The sequence below is a fragment of the Pinus tabuliformis genome, chromosome J (assembly GCF_031772625.1).
Source record: "Pinus tabuliformis cultivar Carrire ecotype Pingquan chromosome J, CPIR1, whole genome shotgun sequence".
Classification (NCBI taxonomy): Eukaryota; Viridiplantae; Streptophyta; class Pinopsida; order Pinales; family Pinaceae; genus Pinus; species Pinus tabuliformis.
The window spans coordinates 1,027,842,147-1,027,861,297 of NC_142295.1; the positions used below are offsets into that span (position 1 = coordinate 1,027,842,147).

General features: G+C 36.4%; 1 protein-coding gene across 1 annotated transcript; it reads left to right on the forward strand.

Annotated features, from left to right (window-relative positions):
* The first annotated feature begins 13,496 nt into the window (after nt 1-13,496).
* Nucleotides 13,497-18,874, forward strand: LOC149230363 (uncharacterized). Its single transcript, XM_089381291.1, has 3 exons — nt 13,497-13,832; nt 13,986-14,566; nt 14,659-18,874. Exons 1-3 carry the CDS (start codon nt 13,497-13,499, stop codon nt 18,872-18,874), a joined length of 5,133 nt encoding a protein of 1,710 aa, XP_089237417.1.
* The last annotated feature ends 277 nt before the right edge of the window (nt 18,875-19,151 follow it).

Below are 19,151 nucleotides of genomic sequence, written 5' to 3' on the forward strand. Positions count from 1 at the left end.
CATGGGATTTTATTTATTTAATGTTATTCTTCAATGACAATCCTAAATTATCCTTGCTAGAGCATTGAGACTTCAACAAGTGTGCATACAAGAAAACGTGTTAGTTCCAAGCTTGTAACATTGTTTTTTAATTTTAGAAATTATGTACTTGATCAATTTTTCGTATTAGGTCTACATGTCTCTTATTATTAATTTTTGAATAATTCTAAAGAACTTATCCAAGATCTAGCAATAAAAATTACTCCTCTATGAATTAGCCTTCCAATGACTACACCTATACCCACTTTGGACTTATCAGTTAGAAGTTATGGCTCTATACAATCTTTGCTCCTCATGGACATTTTGTTAAAGACTTATCCTACAAACTACATTTTCAATATTTTCATAGTGCTTACTCTAAGAGGAAGGCATCTCCTCTTTTATAAATCTAGAAGCTCCTAATATACTTTAACAACCTTCCAATTTGGTAATTATATCACTCAATTCAACATTTGCAAGCTTTAGAAACTATTTTCTCCGATTATTCTCACGGAGAAACTTCAATAAATACTTGTTGAACAATTGTAATTTCTTCATATATGGTTGAATTCTAGTCCATAAATCTACAATGCTATACACCAATAGCTCTAGTACCATTTTGGATCTTATGGAATAATCTAATTAAGCTAACATCTACATTTTTACATGGAGTTGAAAGGCAAATAAACTCAATAGCAAAATATCTAAGGACCACAACAAATTAGTTCAACACCCATTAGTATGATTAGCCATATTAACATATAAAACATATTTTTTGCATTAGATGCATTGATTTTAGTGTAGATGATTATTTCTCATCCTATTTGATTGCTTGCATTAGATGCAATGATTTTAATGAAGATGTTGATTTCTGATTTAATGTAACTAGATATATGGTGTACATTAATTTCAAGGTAATTAGTTTAACATTGTGCATTGATTTCAGTGTAAGCACAAAAACAATTTTGACGACGTGCATTATGACTAAGCTTTTGTAGATAACCTCAAACAAAATAAAATCGAATAAAACTTATATTTGTAACTTTTACATCTCCACATCTTTTAAAATTGAATATATAACTTATTTCAATCATATTTGAGTTTTAAAAAAATGAATAAATCTTATTTCCGTCATATGGAATTGATTCAAATACTTGGATAACTACTTGTAAATTTATGAAAGTTGATAACATTATATAAAATTATAGAAATGATGTCATATACTCTTTTTTGACCTATATATTAAATTTCAATGTGATTTACTTATATCATGTAATGGCTAAGCTCTTGTAGATAATTTCAAAATAAATAATGTTGAATAAAACTTATTTTTTGTTTACATGACATCTTTTAAAATTGAATAAAATAAGTTTACTTCAATCATATTTGTGTTTTTTAATTGAACCTTGAGATAAGAAATTGATTGAAATACTTAAAAAAATTGTCCATGCAACGGTATAAGGGTGGGATACAAAAAATTTCATATATATATATATATATATATGGATGACTTTATAATTCAAATAATTTATTTTTAAAATTGAATTGTAATAATATGTTGATTGCACTAAAAGACACTTTCTACAAGCCAATATGAAGCATGATTGGAATTCTTTCCATGTTCAATATTAAATTGATACATGATATATTTTAGTTCATTTAAGTATCAAAGTGACTTGCATCATAACTTAAGATTGTACTTATTTTCTTAGTCTATGAAACTAGAAATCAAAATTGAACATATATTTTACTAATAAAAGTTATAGTATATAGAAAAAAAATAGCGAAATAATTTTAATAGATCCATAAACTTCAAAAATTAATGAGCATCCATAAACAAGATTAATACAAATCCATAAACTGAAATAGTGAATACATGTATCAATAAACTATCCATATGAAAATATATACAAATTACAAATATCACATGAACATCCATAAACTGAAATAATAAGCATACATAAACTAAAATAATGTCCATGATGTGAATCCATAATATGTTTATGTATGAAAATACACAAAATTTGTATTACATGTGAATGTGCCCTATGAAATGAGCCTGAAAATATACAAACTATGACACTCTAAGTACCACCAAAACTCCTATGTGAGTTATGTTGCGCAAAAGTAAGTGTCCATAAGTTGGTACTGCAATATAACATATTCAAATTTAAACTAATTAGATCATTATTTGTACACAATAAACAATATGGAAATAAACGATTTTGAATTGCATTTTTAATTACATATACATGAATCTACTAACCTTAGTCAAGTCCAAATGCAAGTCAGATAGAATGGGGGTCTAATCATGAATCTGGGTTTGGTGCTCTTGTGCCTATGGCTCAATGATTGGGGCATGCATCGATGGACCCGCATCATCAATGCCTCTAAACCCAACATCTCACTCATGTCTCCACATAATAGCGACATCAATGACACTCTACATATGGGACTGTGTACATAATGGCAAGGACAAATTACAATTAGTCTACAAATTAATTAGCATATATGTGTAACTTTAAAAAAGAAAATGTTGAAATATTAAGAATAATTTTTTTTACCTCAATTGTCGGTCCATGTGGTTGTACATAGTGACTCTCCTCCACCTAAGTGAACATATAAGGTGGAGGTGGAGGTGGAGATGGAGGAGCAACCATGGAAACATGCTTTGGTCGAGGATGGGCTGGCTGATCAGCTGCCCCCTCAGATGACCTCATAAGCTCATCCATGTAGTTGGTATGTGTCTACATGTTACCATGAAATATTTAATATAAATGCAACCTAATGCGAGCTAGAAATTAATATAAATAATTATGCATAATTTGACAATAAGAGTCAAAAGTTTCCTATGAATATGTACATGGTCTATGTCACGTAGGTCGTGCACCCTGCAGGTCTCACGAATGACATTAAGATACATACATGTATATGTTAAAAGCTAGTTAAAAGGTAAACTCGCGAGAAATGCATCATCATATAAGGACATTGGCGGGTCATGAGGCAATGGTGGTGGTATCCTAATATCTCCATCCAAGGAAACACATGCATTGGATAATGACGGTCACATGATGTCTGCAATAGTCTCGCCATCGCTGCGACAACTCTTCTAACTTTGTTCATAATACCAAGCTTTGAAACGGTAGTGAAAAGAATATTGGAGGTAGTGGTACATGCCCAGGTTCCCTACGAGCCCCCTCGCGCTCATAGGTACGTCCCAAGTTATGTCCATAATAATGAAATATGGTATTAGTGTAATCTCGTCTCATATGTAACACGAACTCTACATATAAATTCTTGGAAAAATAAATGGCAACCTAGTCATGGTGGGGGAACTGGCCCCAAGCTCCAATGAATCTATCATACACAAAAGGGGTTGCATCAACATTCCTAAAATATTTCAGTGGAATCAGACCTCTATGTCTAGTAGGGAAATCCAGAGGGATGTCGAACAACTCCCCACAAACATCAATGTCCTTGGTGGCCTCTTTCACCACCTCCCAAGTATCTGGGCCTCTAACCTCATGCCTCCTAATCCTCTGTATGGACTGTAGGAGGTGGCTATGTGGGCCCAACCTTTGGTATGTCTCGATCAACCTATTGATGTTATCCAACATCAAAGACAATGTAAGATGAGTCAGTGAATTGGAAGGGATGTTATGTATCTCTTCTGTGATCCGCGTATGATGGGTCATAACATCCTCTAATGTGATATGAGTTGTAGCATCATCCCACGGAGGGATCGATGTTGCACTCTGATCCTCAGCTTCAGCCTGTTGAGGGCCTACAAATCATAAACATAATTTAACATATATAATTAACAAACTAGAAGCATAATAACATATAAATTAAATTCAAACACATCAGTTGAAGGCAATTTAAAAATTAAAGACAATTTTAAGACATAAACACATAAATTTTAAAGAGGATTTAAAATGGAGGAGGTGTACCTTAAATAGTGGAAGAAGGTACACTAGATGTAGCATGATCATCAAGAAAGATAGAAACACTGCCTCTAACACTCTGACTGGCGTCGAAGGTAGGATCTATGAGTGGAACATGAACTCTCGATGGGCTACGTGATCTATCACGAGCCCGACCACGTATAACAAAACCCCTCACACTACAATGGCCTATAGTTGGGGCGCGTATATGGGATGCCTCAACATATTACATATAATACATATAAACTAATCCAAGAAAAAAATGTTGACAAAAAAACCATTTCTAAACTCAAGCAAAATAATTTAGCCTGAAGTCCTAAACTTTAGAGTCCATTTTTTATAATTTATCAACCAAGTATTGAGTTCCATGTAAACAAAATCGAAAGAAGGGATCAAATCTACCTTCACACCTTTTCTCGTTTCTAAATAATGCATTTTATTCATAGTGCATAAATATGTAAATATATATGTAAAAATTTGAAATAAACCTATTTACAAAACTAATAAAATTTCATGCCAACCAAATACTCTGATAGACTTTGAGTTCTTGATTTTTGACTTTGACACATGACATGTTCTAGGTGCGAGCACATGAAGACATGTTTCTTGTACAACACGCCACGTAATGAAACAATATGGTAAAAATTAGAAAAGAGGTTAAATGTTCTTATTCACTAGACCAAATGCACTTTTCATGATGGATTTAATGTATCTATCAATGATGCATTTTTGAAACATGAACTTATATATATAGTTATATGTTAAAATTTGTGTGTGTTATGTTTTAAATAATTATGTTTTATATATATATACACATACATGGCTATAATATATATCTATATAATGTTATATCTATAATAGTTAAATTATATATATATATATATATATATATATATATATATATATATATATATATAATATATATCTATATAATGTTATATCTATAATAGTTAAATTATATATCTAGTTATATATATATATATAAAAGTTAAATGATTTGTTATTAATAAACAAAACATTGCAAAAAAAAAAACCTAAATTATAGTTTTTTTTGTGGCTTCTATGTGTTTTCTAGGTTGTTTTGAAGGTTTTTTTTATGGTTTTCTTGGTTGGTTTCATGATTTTCTAAGTTCTTTTGAAGGGCTTTTTTGTGGGTTTTTTTTTTTTTTTTTTTTTTTTTTAACTTAATTGGTTTTCATGGTTTTTGTACATGGTTATTTTTTTTAAATTAATTTGTTTGATTTTTCAAAAAAAAAAATATAAGAAAGATAAGAAATATAGAATACCCACCTTTGTTTGAGCTTCTGCCACGTTGGCAAGATTAATTTGAATGCCCCATGCTCCAATTTCTCGATTGGGCTGCAATACTCTCGGTCGAGCTTTTAGTTTACTTATGGTCTATGTAAATGGCGCACACAGACCACGAGAGTGACATTTAATAATTAAAAAAAGGCTCGATCAAGGGATTTTTTTTAACCCTCGATTGAGGTACCTTTTTAGTATCCAAGGAGCTCAATCGAGCACTTAAAAAAGGTTCGATCACGCACTTAACTAGATCAATTAAGACATTATTTTTTCCACCCAAACACACCCTCTTTCGCCCAAAAGTGTAACCCAAATCCATGCTTTCACCCTACTTCCACTATCTTTTCCACACCAAAGTTTCATGCTACCCAACTGTAATGTGCCTCACAGATCAACCTACCATGCTCACTTGAAGGAACACAAAGGTGTTCTAGGTAGCACAATAGTGCATCTTGGAGGTGGAAGTTTGTAACTTGCTTTCCTGTCATCAACATCTGTTATTTGGAAACGAATTTTGAATCATTATTTTATGGTTGTGGCCATCTGGAGGTATCATGCCCACAAGAGTCAAGAACAGTGGTCAGTGCCACATATAAAGGTTGGCTAAGGTAATTTTCGATGTGATTGGTGCTACCATTCTTGTATTTAATGTTCAAATGGAATTTTTTTAGATATGTGGACCATTTTTTATGGCATTCATTCTACAACTTCCCCTGTTTCTGCATAAATTAAAGGGTTTGGTGATTTGTGTGGATGATCAGCTCCTTCCCTAGAATATATTGTTTCCATTGTTGGAAAGCCTACACATTGGAATATATCTCCTTATTCTGTGTGGGGTATTTCTATATAGTATAAGAGAGTATTTAACTGTGGTAGGCCACCATATGTCCTTGTTGAATGAGTATCATACAAGTAGCATAGTCGGAGGCATTTGTCTCAATATCAAATGGATGTTGTAGGTATGGCAAGGCGAGGATTGGTGCAGAGAAAAGACGATGTTTTGGTTCATCAAATTTCTTCTGTTGCGACTCGGACAAAAAATATTTTATTTTATTATACACCTGGTAACTTGACTTAAATACCAAGTAATATAAGAGAACCCCAACATGAATCTTCGATAGAAATTAGGAAGGCCCAAGAAGTTACAAATCTTTGTTAGAGTCATTGGGGCCAACCAATCTCGAATGACTTGGATCTTAGTTGAATCCACATGCACACCTTGCTCATCAATAATGTAACCTAGATATTGGACCTTTTCCATGTGGAAGGAGCATTTATCCAAGTTAGCACATAGCTTGTGTTGTCATAGAGTGTGAAGGACTTGTCTAATATGTTGCAAGTCTTTTTCCCAACTCTTGGTGAAGATGAGGACATCATCAATACACACAAACATGAAATAGGTGGTGAAACACTATAAGACATCATCCAAAAACCCCATGAGATTTGTTGGGGCATTTTTTAAACTAAAGGGCATGACCAACCGTTCAAAAATACCCTCTTGGGCTTGAAAGTGGTTTTCCACACACCAATTAGTTCTATTGGAATATGGTGATAGACGAAAATAAAATCATTCTTGTTGAAGTACGTGGCCCCCTTGAACTAGTTAGGAGGGTCATCATTTTGGGAATCGGGTACCTATTCCTGATTGTGATTTTGTTTAAAGCCCGATAATCAATGCAGAGCCTCTAGGTCCCATCCTTCTTCTGCACGAGTATAGTTCGGATCCATAGGGTTTGGTTATATGTGCCCTTTCTATAGAAGCTCTTAGATCTGTTGCTTTATTTCCTCATTTTCCAAAAGAGATTGGTGGTATATTGGTCCATTAGGTATAGGTGCACCAGGTTGACCTGACCATGCAAAGGTATCCCCATGGGTGAGGAGAATATGTATTTGTACTCTTCCATTACCTTATTTGATTTCATCTACTACGTGGAGGAGCCCTTTGTAGAGGCCATGGATGTGGCCACAGTCTTCTCCTTTCTTTGAGAGTGAATTATGACGAAGACATATTTACCAGCCTTGGAAATGATCTTACTACATTTCTTAGTAGCGATCAAAGAAATGATAGTAGGCGGGGCTATCTCTGGTATCCTATATAGTTTTCTTCCTAGAGTAATAATAACACTACATTATTTTGACTCATACACAACATGAGGTTCCCACAAGTATGGTTGGTCTAACAAAACATCAAAAACTTCAAGGGGAGAAACATCACATGATTCCTTGCCCGTGAAAGGCTAAACGCTATAGGGAAAGTGAAACTATTATCTAACATGGATATATTTCCCTTGGTGGAGCCACCCAATGGTGTATAGATGTAGGTGTGGCATTGTCAATAGGCCCAGTCTCTTAGCGACCTCTATAGAGATGAGTTTCTTTTGGATGTCATTTCCCTTCCCAAGGCATGGGTCCCTCATATTATTGGCTTATAGTATGTTGGTACTCACTACACACAATGTAAATTAAAAAAAAAAAGAATAGTCCACAATATTAACACATATTTTCACAAAGAATATAGCCTACAATCATCTACAAAGTGATAAAATATAATCCAATAATTTGTTATGAAAACGTAATCTCTTATAACAAGATAGCTAAAAACAAAGGATGGGAACCCTTTGTTATCTTACAAATATTTATTGATGAAAAAATGAGAAGACCCTTAGCCTTCTAACTTCCTCTTATTACTCCTAACTCTTATTGAATTTTAAGTTCCTATCACTCTTTAATTCAAAAAACAAACTCAACCTTGGTTGACTACAACTATCAAATATGTTAAAGGTGTATTAAACTTGTAAGTATAGTTACATAGGTAAATGTGAATAACATTAAATTTTATAAAAGAAAAGAAATAAAACTATTTTTTTTACTGTATTTTCAACTTCTCTCCTTATAGATTTTACTTAAATGCTAGTTCTACGCACTTGTTGGGCATGGAATCAAATGCAACATCCAATGAGTGTCTACTATGTATAGTTTTCAGTAGAACCCTATTCTTGTTACTTTCCACTATAACATTTGCCTCTGCAACTAATTAAATCCTTTCTCTAGTTAAGTGTTTAGATGATGTTGCTTCTCTTGAGCCCTTAGAATTTTCTCATTATCAACACTATAGCTCTACAACTATATCTTCATGATCTCCATAGTTACTATGTGCTTTAATGGCTCAAGATTTTCTTCATGCCTATTGGATTTGGTGTCCCCATTTCCTACACTAATATGTAGGCCTTCATCTTGTTTTTCATGACTATAGGGGTCATTTACATCATTTGTGTTATTTCTTTAATGTTTTTTTTTTGGATTCACCCATGGGGATTTGAACCTTGAATCCCATGATGTACATAGTACATCATATCACAACGATCACCAATTGAATTTTCCCAATGGGCTTTTATTTCTTTAATGTTACTCTTCAATGACAATCCTAAATTATCCTTGCTAGAGCATTGACTCTTCAACAAGTGTGCATACAAGAAAAGGTGTTAGTTCCAAGTTTGTAACATTGTTTTTTAATAGAAATTATGTACTTGATCAATTTTCTATATTAAGTCTACATGTCTCTTCTTCTTAATTTTTTAATAATTCTAAAGAACTTCTCCAATATCTAGCAATCAAAATTACTCCCTTATGAATTGGCCTTTCAATGGCTACACCTATTCCCACTTTAGACTTGTCAACTAGAAGTCACGGCTCTATACAATCTTTGCTTCTCATGGACATTTTGTTAAATACTTATCCTACAAGATACATTTTTAATATTTTCATAGTGCTTAATAAGAGGAAGGAATTTCCTCTTTTATAAATCTAGAAGCTCCCAATATACTTTAACAACCTTCCAATTTCTTAATTATAGCACTCAATTCAACATTTGCAAGTTTCAAAAACTATTTTCTCCAATTGTTCTGATGGAGAAATTTCAACAAATACTTGTTGAACAATTTTAATTTCTTCATATATGGTTGACTTATAGTCCATACATATCCAATGCTATATACCAATAGCTTTAGTACCATTTTGGATCTTATGCAATAATCTAATTAAGCTAACATCTACATTTTTACATGGAACTGAAAGGCAAAGAAACTCAATAGCAAAATATCTAAGGACCACAACAAATTAATTCAACACCCATTAGTATGATTAGCCATATTAACATATAAAATATATTTTTTTGTTTAGGAATTTAATAGTAGCAATTGATACATGGAAATTGTAGTAATGTACATAACCAAAAGTTCCCCAAAAATGTAATTACATTTCCTTCGTGATTATGACCTCTTCTCAAGTATCCATCAAGACATTTACCACAAATTGACATGGCTAGAAATTAAATTACATAATAGAGATAGGGTTATGCAATCCCCATTAAAATATATGGAAATAAAAACCTCAAATCTACATACAACACAAAATAGCCAAGAATGTCCTCTTGAGCCAAAGCTAACTTCAAAACTTTTATCCTCAGGAATATAAATGCATAATTTTCATTTGCATTGACAACAACATTGACCTTAATTAATCAATAATGACACCATGAGTGGGAGTAGGAGGTTGAGATGACACCATAGTTAGGATTAGGTGGCTAAGATAAGACCATAAGTAAAATCATAACAACCACCATGACTGGAAGGTTGATCCAACACCATGAGTAGGAGGCTAAGCTAGCAACACATATGGAAGAACACCACAAGAAAGATGTTAAGTCAACAACATGAATATAAAAACACCACGACAAGATGGTTGATTCAAAATCACACATAGAAGAACACCATGAGCAGGAGCCTATACCAACAAACAGTTGGAGGCTAAGTAGTAACAAAACTAATAGAAAGTAGCTACAAATAACACTATAAAATGTTTGTAAATATTGCTCAAGGTGTTGGATTTGTAATTTGGTGGAATGATTTGTAAATATTGCTCAAGGTGTTGTATTTGTAATTTGGTGGAATGATGGATGTGGAAACAATTTCTCTAGCAAGACCAACACATAGAGGGTCTTCAATAATTCAACTATTATGGTACAAAAAACTTTGGATGAATGAAAAAACAACTTAAATGAAAAAATGGACAAACATAGGCCTAAATTCTTTAATCAACCTATAAGATAGGCAAAATTATGTTAGTTACATTGGAGACACTTAAAATAAAACTATTAAAAAAATATTCAAGCAAATAATGATTGTAAATTATAAGATAAATAACCTCCTTCCTTAATTCTATTCAAATTGTAATTAATAAACAATACATTCATGACAAATATAATTTTATTACACAAACCACAACTTTATTTCCCTCATGCCCCTCCAAAGCACAATTAGGTAGCTTCTTCTTGCTTCCATTATATGCATTATTTATAAACCATGTAGAATTTCTTGGATCCTATTGTTTTCCATATATATATATATATATATATAGAGAGAGAGAGATATATATATATATATATATATATATATATATATATATATATATATATATATAGAGAGAGAGAGAGAGAGAGAGAGAGAGAGAGAGAGAGAGAGAGAGAGATGAGCCAACTTACTTCAATCATGAGAGAGAGAGAGAGAGAGAGAGAGAGAGTTGAGCCAACTTACTTCAATCATTCAACTTCATTATTGTATGGAATTTTTACACCATCCACAAAAAAGAGCCCCAACCCATGCAAACTAGATGAAGCAATTCAAAATATTCTCCCATTGATACAAAATTTCCCATTGATCCAACTCAAGAAATGGGATTAATTCCCAAGTTTTTCACATAATTCATGTATCTTAATTGTACTTGTCTCCATTAGTGTCATTTTCATAGTGGCATGACCCTCCTTCAGTAAGAAACAAATCCACATGTTTTTAAAATTCTCTCCTGACACTGCCATCTAGAATGGATCTCAACCTCTTACTTGATGTTTCCCCTTCCCCTCATTTGTTAGAAGTACCATCACCTCTTGGATCCTATTGTTTTCCATATATATATATATATATATATATATATACAAAGAGGGAGAGAGAGAGAGAGAGAGAGATGAGCCAACTTACTTAACTTACTTCAATCATGAGAGAGAGAGAGACAGAGAGAGAGTTGAGAAACAAATCCACAAGTTTTTAAAATTCTCTCCTGACACTGCCATCTAGAATGGATCTCAACCTCTTACTTGATGTTTCCCCTTCCCCTCATTTGTTAGAAGTACCATCACCTCTTGGATCCTATTGTTTTCCATATATATATATATATTTTAAAATTCTCTCCTGACACTGCCATCTAGAATGGATCTCAACCTCTTACTTGATGTTTCCCCTTCCCCTCATTTGTTAGAAGTACCATCACCTCTTGGATCCTATTGTTTTCCATATCTATATATATATATATATATATAAATAGAGAGAGAGAGAGAGAGAGAGAGAGAGAGAGAGAGATGAGCCAACTTACTTAACTTACTTCAATCATTCAACTTCATTATTGTATGGAATTTTTACACCATCCACAAAAAAGAGCCCCAACCCATGCAAACTAGATGAAGCAATTCAAAATATTCTCCCATTGATACAAAATTTCCCATTGATCCAACTCAAGAAATGGGATTAATTCCCAAGTTTTTCACATAATTCATGTATCTTAATGGTACTTGTCTCCATTAGTGTCATTTTCATAGTGGCATGACCCTCCTTCAGCAAGAAACAAATCCACAAGTTTTTAAAATTCTCTCCTAACACTGCCATCTAGAATGGATCTCAACCTCTTACTTGATGTTTCCCCTTCCCCTCATTTGTTAGAAGTACCATCACTATATGATACATATATATTTGGTTTCCCCTTCCCATGCATGAAAATAAATAATCAACAATTCAATATTGTATACTTAAAATGTACAACACATGTTAAGTATATTGAGCATGTATAATGAATACCAAAAAAAATGATCACTTGGTTTAAAGATATGCAAGGCAATGAGCTACTTGATAAAATTATCAAATTTTGAAAATAATAACTTGATTTCAAAATGCAATATTGTATCTCCATGGAATGAACAATGACAAGGATATTTTTCTCCCCATGAAAATTATATATGGACTAGACTTTTGAGATTTCATGGCAACCCTCCTATGAAGTCATCAGAGAAAAACATGACTCAATTATTTGTGTCTAATGATAATGAGATAGTTGGATCTCTTAGCTAAAAAATGATTAAAGCCAAAAAAAGTTGTAAGAAGTGGACATAACTGTAGTAATATAGTCATCTCTATTTATGAAGGGAATCAAGCAATAAATTTCAATTTGGGTTTGTAAACACTTTTCATGATTTTCCAAGATGGATTTTGACTAAATAGATATAAATATCAAGAACCTAAAAGGTTTAGTTTAAGTTCACCTAGAAGAGAAAGGTGCTCTTACATCCTTGGTGGAAGGTTCATTTCACATAAAGATATATTCTTCTATGTTGACCATAACATAATTATGTTTTGGTAGTAGAAAAACACTCACACATCAATGTCAAATTTTCAATTCATTTGAGAGATGAAAATTGCAACACTTATTATGTTTACACTGAGCTTACTTTCCATTTCAATTATTGAAGGTAATGGCATCATAGTAAAGGATAGTTATGGTTATCAAATGATTTCATTAAGTGTATATCTTTCACTAGTTAAGTTATGTCATTAGAAATGGTGAGACTTCTTTCCAACGAAAGGAACGTGAAAGTAAAAATGTGTTGAGAATAATTGGAATTTATTTTACTATATTTTTAAATGAATAAACAAATTTGAAAAAATAATTAAAAAAAAAAAACAATAAACTATAAGTGAAATTAAATATTTAAACCGTCATATAATGATATTACCTTTATCAACTAAGCATATCAAATGTAGATCAAGGGTTTTTTTAAGAATGTAGATTAAGGATTTTTTAAATGTCTTCATGTCTTATTGAATAATAGTAAAGATTTGTAATACAATTTGATCGCTCTCACTCTGCATCCCTGACCTAGCCGTCGCACTTCTCCTGCGCAAGAGGCCGCTGGCCGCCTCGGCCCTCTGCCTGCCGCGGAGGGTCTGTTCCTTCTGACCGCAGAGATCTCTCCTTGAGCCCTTGTGGCTACTGCGCCCCTGCGCTCAATCCTGAGGCGCCCCTCAGAGAACATGGATCCCAACGGGGGCGCGGCCCCCCCTTCTTCAGAGGTCCTGGCATTCAAAGCACTGGTTGAAGCATGCCCCTCAGCAAAAGTTTATCAAGAGGATGGACAAGATCCCCTCAGTTGCGCTTTCTGAAGAAGAGACGTGTAAAGCAGAACTGAACCTGGCAGAGAGAGGCCTCATCGGCCAGTTCACGGGCCTCTGGCCTTCACCAAAGTCAGTAGAAGATTGGACTCAAAGAAACTGGAGCCCCCTGATCAAAGAGGGTGTGAAAAGCTACTTTGTCAAGAAAGGATACTTTGTCTTTGTGTTTGAAAACCCGGAAGACAGAAGCTTAATCTTCAGAAATGGCCCATATTTTATGGGACCGCAGGGCCTGTATCTGAATAAATGGTCCCCAGACTTCGACCCCTCCCAAGACGTCCCCTCCGCAGTCCCGGTATGGGTGAGACTTCCCCACCTGCCTCTCCACTGTTGGAATCAAAAATCCCTTGAAAACATCGGCAATGCACTGGGTAAATACATTGACAAAGCTGCAAGGAAAGATCAGTATTCATGCGCTCGAATATGTGTTGAAGTCGATCTGGAGGAGGGGTTACCGGAAGCAATCAAACTTACAGTTGCAGGTTGGGTGCATATCCAAGAACTGGACTACGAACAGCTCCCGTTCAAATGCAGACATTGCCACGAGCACGGACACTTCGCGAAGTATTGCAAGAAGAAGGCAGAAGAGCAAACAGACAAACAAAAAGAGGAACAATGGACCCTAGTCCAGAAAACAACACACCCAAAAAAAGGTCCTAGAAAAGGAAAGACAACAGGGATGCCAAGCAGTTCCAAGCCCATCCAAGAAGAGGAAGCAAACGTACAAGGGACAACAAGCATACAGATCAACCCAACAGACCCGGAGCAAGAAAACCAGGTGCATGTAGAAAGCACCCCTCCAAGCAAAGAAGGTGAGAAAGAAAAGCAGGTCGAAGCCTCACAGGGCAGCCCGTCCAACCCTTCATATGCAGAAGTTACAAGGAAAAAAACAATAGAAAGTTCAGGATCTTCGGAGGATGAAGCCTACGAGCGTCCTACGAAAAGAGTTGGAAGAAAATCCCGTAAAGAAATGAGAGAAGAAGAGGCCGAAAGACTTAAAACCCAAGGGAGCCAAGCCACAATAGAAATGTCCATTGGGCGAAATATCAGGCCGAGACCTTCCAAGGGAGGTCCAACCCCTCCACTAAGTAAATAATGAAGTTCGTCTCTTGGAATTGCAGAGGACTGGGGAGCCCTGCAAAATTAGAAGCAGTCAAGGATCTTCTTAAAGCTGAACCCTCAGACATCCTCATGCTCCAAGAGACCAAAATTGAAGGGCATTCCCTTCTAGATATCAGCAGGCTAAAATGGAATAAAAATACAGGCAAGGCAGTAAGCGCAAGGGGTACCTCCGGAGGACTGGCTACTCTTTGGTCAGATAGCACATTCCAGCTCAATAATTGTCAAGAAACCCAGCATTGGATATACACTGAATTGACGCACAAAGTTAGTAAGTTGACTGTCTCTCTCTTCAATTTGTATGTTCCGGTAAATTATGCAGAAAAAAGAGAATGTTGGTACTCTCTATCATCTTATCTAGAACAGCATTCCCCAAATAATATTATCATAGCAGGAGATTTAAATATAGTTCTGAAGCCAAAGGAGAAGAGGGGAGGCACCAGTTTCAGAGACTCCATGCTGGCCACGGTGGAGGAGCTCGTTCAGAACTGGGATCTCTTAGACTTCCCTCCAGTCCATGGGCTGTATACATGGTCGAATAATCGTGTTGGGCCGGAACAAATCTCCGCCCGGCTGGACAGATTTCTGATCCAAAGCGCCCTTGTGATGAACAAAAAGATTGCCAACACAAAAATCCTGCCCAAATTGACTTCGGATCATAAGCCAATACAACTTCTATTGGAAGACGAAGAAGATCTGGGCCCCATTCCCTTTCGATTCAGCCCTCTATGGATTGATAAACCAGGTTTTATTGAGACAGTGAAAGCTGCATGGGTCAAACCCATCACAGGCTCCCCTAGCTACATTTGGGAACAGAAGTTGAAGGCTACGAAATATGCGCTAAAGGAGTGGATAAAAAAGCCAGACCCCAATCCAACCAACCAGAGAAAAGAGGCAGTTCAGAGGTTGCATTCAATGCAAACAGAAATGGAGATCAAAGATATTACAACAGAACTTCTGGATGAGGAAGTCAAATCACAACGATCCACCTACCAGGCCTTCCGAAATGAAGAAGAATACTGGAGATTAAAGTCCAGAAGTTTATGGTTAAAGTCAAGGGACCGGAACACTTCTTACTTCCACAAACAATACAGAGCTAGATTGTCGCAGAACCATATAGTGGAGATTAAAACCTTGGAGGGACATGTCTGCAAAGGCTTCGATCAGGTGAAAGGCGCTGCTGAAGCACACTTCAGGAATCTATACAACAAAGGAATTCAAGGCGATGAAGAGGAAGTCTATGACTTTCTATCTAATATTCCCCATCTAGTTAACGCAGATGAAAACACAGCCCTTTGCAGACCCATCACAAATGAGGAGGTTATCAAAGTAATCTGGTCAATGGAAGCCGATAAGGCCCCTGGGCCTGACGGATTCACAATCCATTTTTATCAGTCCTGTTGGGAAGTTATCAAATCTGATCTCCTCAAAATGATCAGAGGTTTTATGAGAAAAGCTAAGATAGGAGGAGGTATCAACTCCACCTATCTAGCTTTAATCCCCAAGGAAACCAATCCAGTCACCTTTGCAAGATTCAGGCCTATCTCGCTGTGTAATGCTTCTTACAAAATCATAGCCAAACTCCTAGCAAACCGACTCAATCCACTGCTCAAAAAATTGATTTCCAGCACTCAAGGCGGATTCGTGGAAGGAAGATATATTATGGACAATGTTATTCAAGTTCAGGAGACCATCCATTCAAGCAAACAGCGGGGCGAGAAAGGTATGTTGATCAAACTCGATATGGTGAATGCATTCGATAGAGTAAATCGTTTGTTCCTATGCAAAGTCCTACTTTCTTTTGGTTTCTCTCAGCATTTTGTCCAGCTCATTAAAGCATGCATAGAATCCCTGTGGATTGCCCCTCTCATCAATGGTCGTCCAACCAACTTCTTCCAAGCTCAGAGAGGTATCAGGCAGGGATGCCCACTCTCTCCCTTCCTGTATATCCTCATGGCCGACTCTCTCAGTAGAAAGCTAGCAGCTGAAAAAACCGCTGGCTCCCTCCCAGGGCTCAAACCTTCTAATGCAGCAACTTCTCTAAACCATGCCCTCTTCGCGGACGATTCTCTGCTCCTCGGAGGCGTTTCCACCAGAATAGCGAAAGCCTTCGACAATGTGCTGAAAAGTTACTGCAGGGTGACTGGTGCTCTTATCAACGAGAGCAAAAGCGAAATATACAGTTGGAATACTGAACAGCAAGAGATCACCAATATCTCGAAGATCCTCGGATTCAAAGGTCAAGCCAAATGGGACAGCTTCAGATATCTTGGTCTTCCCATTTCCTCAGGGGTGAACAAGAGGTCTCTATGGACTCATATAATCAGCAAAATCAAATCCAAAATCGCTGCCTGGGGAGGATATTGGTTAACTAAAGGTGGCAAATCCATTCTAATAAAATCTCAGCTGTCAGCTATGCCCATTTATCAGGCAGCGTTTCTCCTTGCCCCCAAACATGTCACGGATCAGATTGCCACCCTCCTCAGGAATTTCCTATGGCAAGGCGGGAAAGGTAACGATAAAAAGATGCATTTAGTTAACTGGGACACGGTTAAGAGGCCAATTGATGAGGGCGGACTTCAAATTCGGGACCCCTCCCTAGTCAACAAATCGCTGGGCGGCAAGCTATTGTGGAAAATAATCAGCGACCCCTCCCATCCAATTAGCATGATTTTACACTCAAAATACACAGATAAAGAAGCGCTAAGCAAAATGCAACTGCAGTCTACAGCGTCCTGTTCGCAGGTATGGAGGCTCTGTTGTAAGAGCAGCGAGTTCTTCAAAAAACACATGTACAAAATTCCCGGAAATGGTAAGTCCACTCACTTATGGAAAGATCGCATTATGGGAAAAGAACCGTTGGAAGAAAGAGAGGATATCGCTGAGCTCAGAAATTGGCTGCAACGAGCAGGAGTAAATAGAGTCTACGATCTGGCAAGCTGGGACAACCGTGGAGAATGGATAAGATGGGACTTCCATGGAGTCCCAGAGCGCCTAAGAGACCAATTGATTCAGCTCGAGAACCTGCTCGAAGATGCCACCCCAGTCAGCAGAGTCAAAAAGGATAGATGGGGATGGGGAAAGTCTAGAGTATACACCTCAGCTGAGGGTTACAGGACTCTTCAAGGACACAAGAACAACCACCATTCTCCCGCCTTCTGGAAGCAGGTTTGGGAGCCGTTAGCTCTCCCAAAAATAAATTTTTTCTTTTGGACCTTGGTACACAACAAGTTATTGACAGGGGACAATCTGGCAAAAAGGAAGTTTGAAGGGCCTCACAGATGCGCACTCTACAGATGTCACTTAGAAATTTCCCATCACTTGTTTATAGACTGCGCCTTTACCAAGGAGGTATGGGGGCTTCTTCTCTATGATTTTAAGATCTCTCTCCCTCAGCAAACCTCTGTCTCGGATTTATTTGCGACTTGGAGTTCCAGCTACCCCAAAAGCATCCCTCCCAAGTCCTTTTGGCGCAGAATATGGATAGCGCTGCCCAAATTTGTATGTTGGCAACTGTGGTTAACTAGAAATCAACAGATATTCAAAGATGTGCAGCACTCCCCGTCTCAAGTTGCCGCAAAAGCTAAGGCCCTTCTATTGGAAGCAGCTCAACAGCAATATTTCAAGGAAGACTCCTTGCTCAGGCCAGAAGAAAAGAGGTGGCTTGCCCTGGTACCGCATCCTCGAAAGTATAGAATATCTCCCCTGAAAGAAAACCCAGATTGTAGAAAAAGAGAGATTGATGACCTCTTTCAAAGCTGGTGGAGGACCCAAAATTTTACTACTATCTTCTTTGACGGAGCGTCTAAATGGAATCCTGGAGCTACAGGCGCTGGTGGGATCATCTACTTCACAGAAGGGCTCTCCATTGTTTCTTTTGCCTGGGGCCTTGGTGAGAAAACAAACAATCAAGCGGAGATTCTGGGGCTGCTTAAGGCCTGCCACATTGCCAGAGAGAAAAGAGCCAAAGATATTCAAGTTTTTGGAGACTCAGAAATTTTAATCAAAAAACTAATCAGTGAGGAATATTTCAACAATGCTGGGCTGAACAAAATCATGGACAGATTGAAGATGGTCCTACAGAGTTTTGATTCATATAAATTTTATCATATTCTCAGAAATTCCAACAAGGAAGCAGACCGCATGGCGAACTTAGGCAGCACTCTCATGAAAGGGATCTTAAATGTAAATGGGGAAAGTTTTTATCATAATTTGTGAAACTGCCTCTCTCCAAAGGCAGCAAAAGTAGGATTACAACCATGTATGCAGGGCTGCCTCGGCAAAGTCCCTCTCTGTTTTTAACATATAAATAAAATTCACAACCGTTTTAGTTAAAAAAAAAATAATAATAATAGTAATTTACTGCGTGAAACTTGGTGTTCATTTTCTCGCTCACAGAGGATATCTACTATAGTTTTGGATAGTCTTTTTCTACAACAGAGTCATGAATTTCATTGAATAATAACTATAAAAGTAGTTTTAGATAAACATCTCT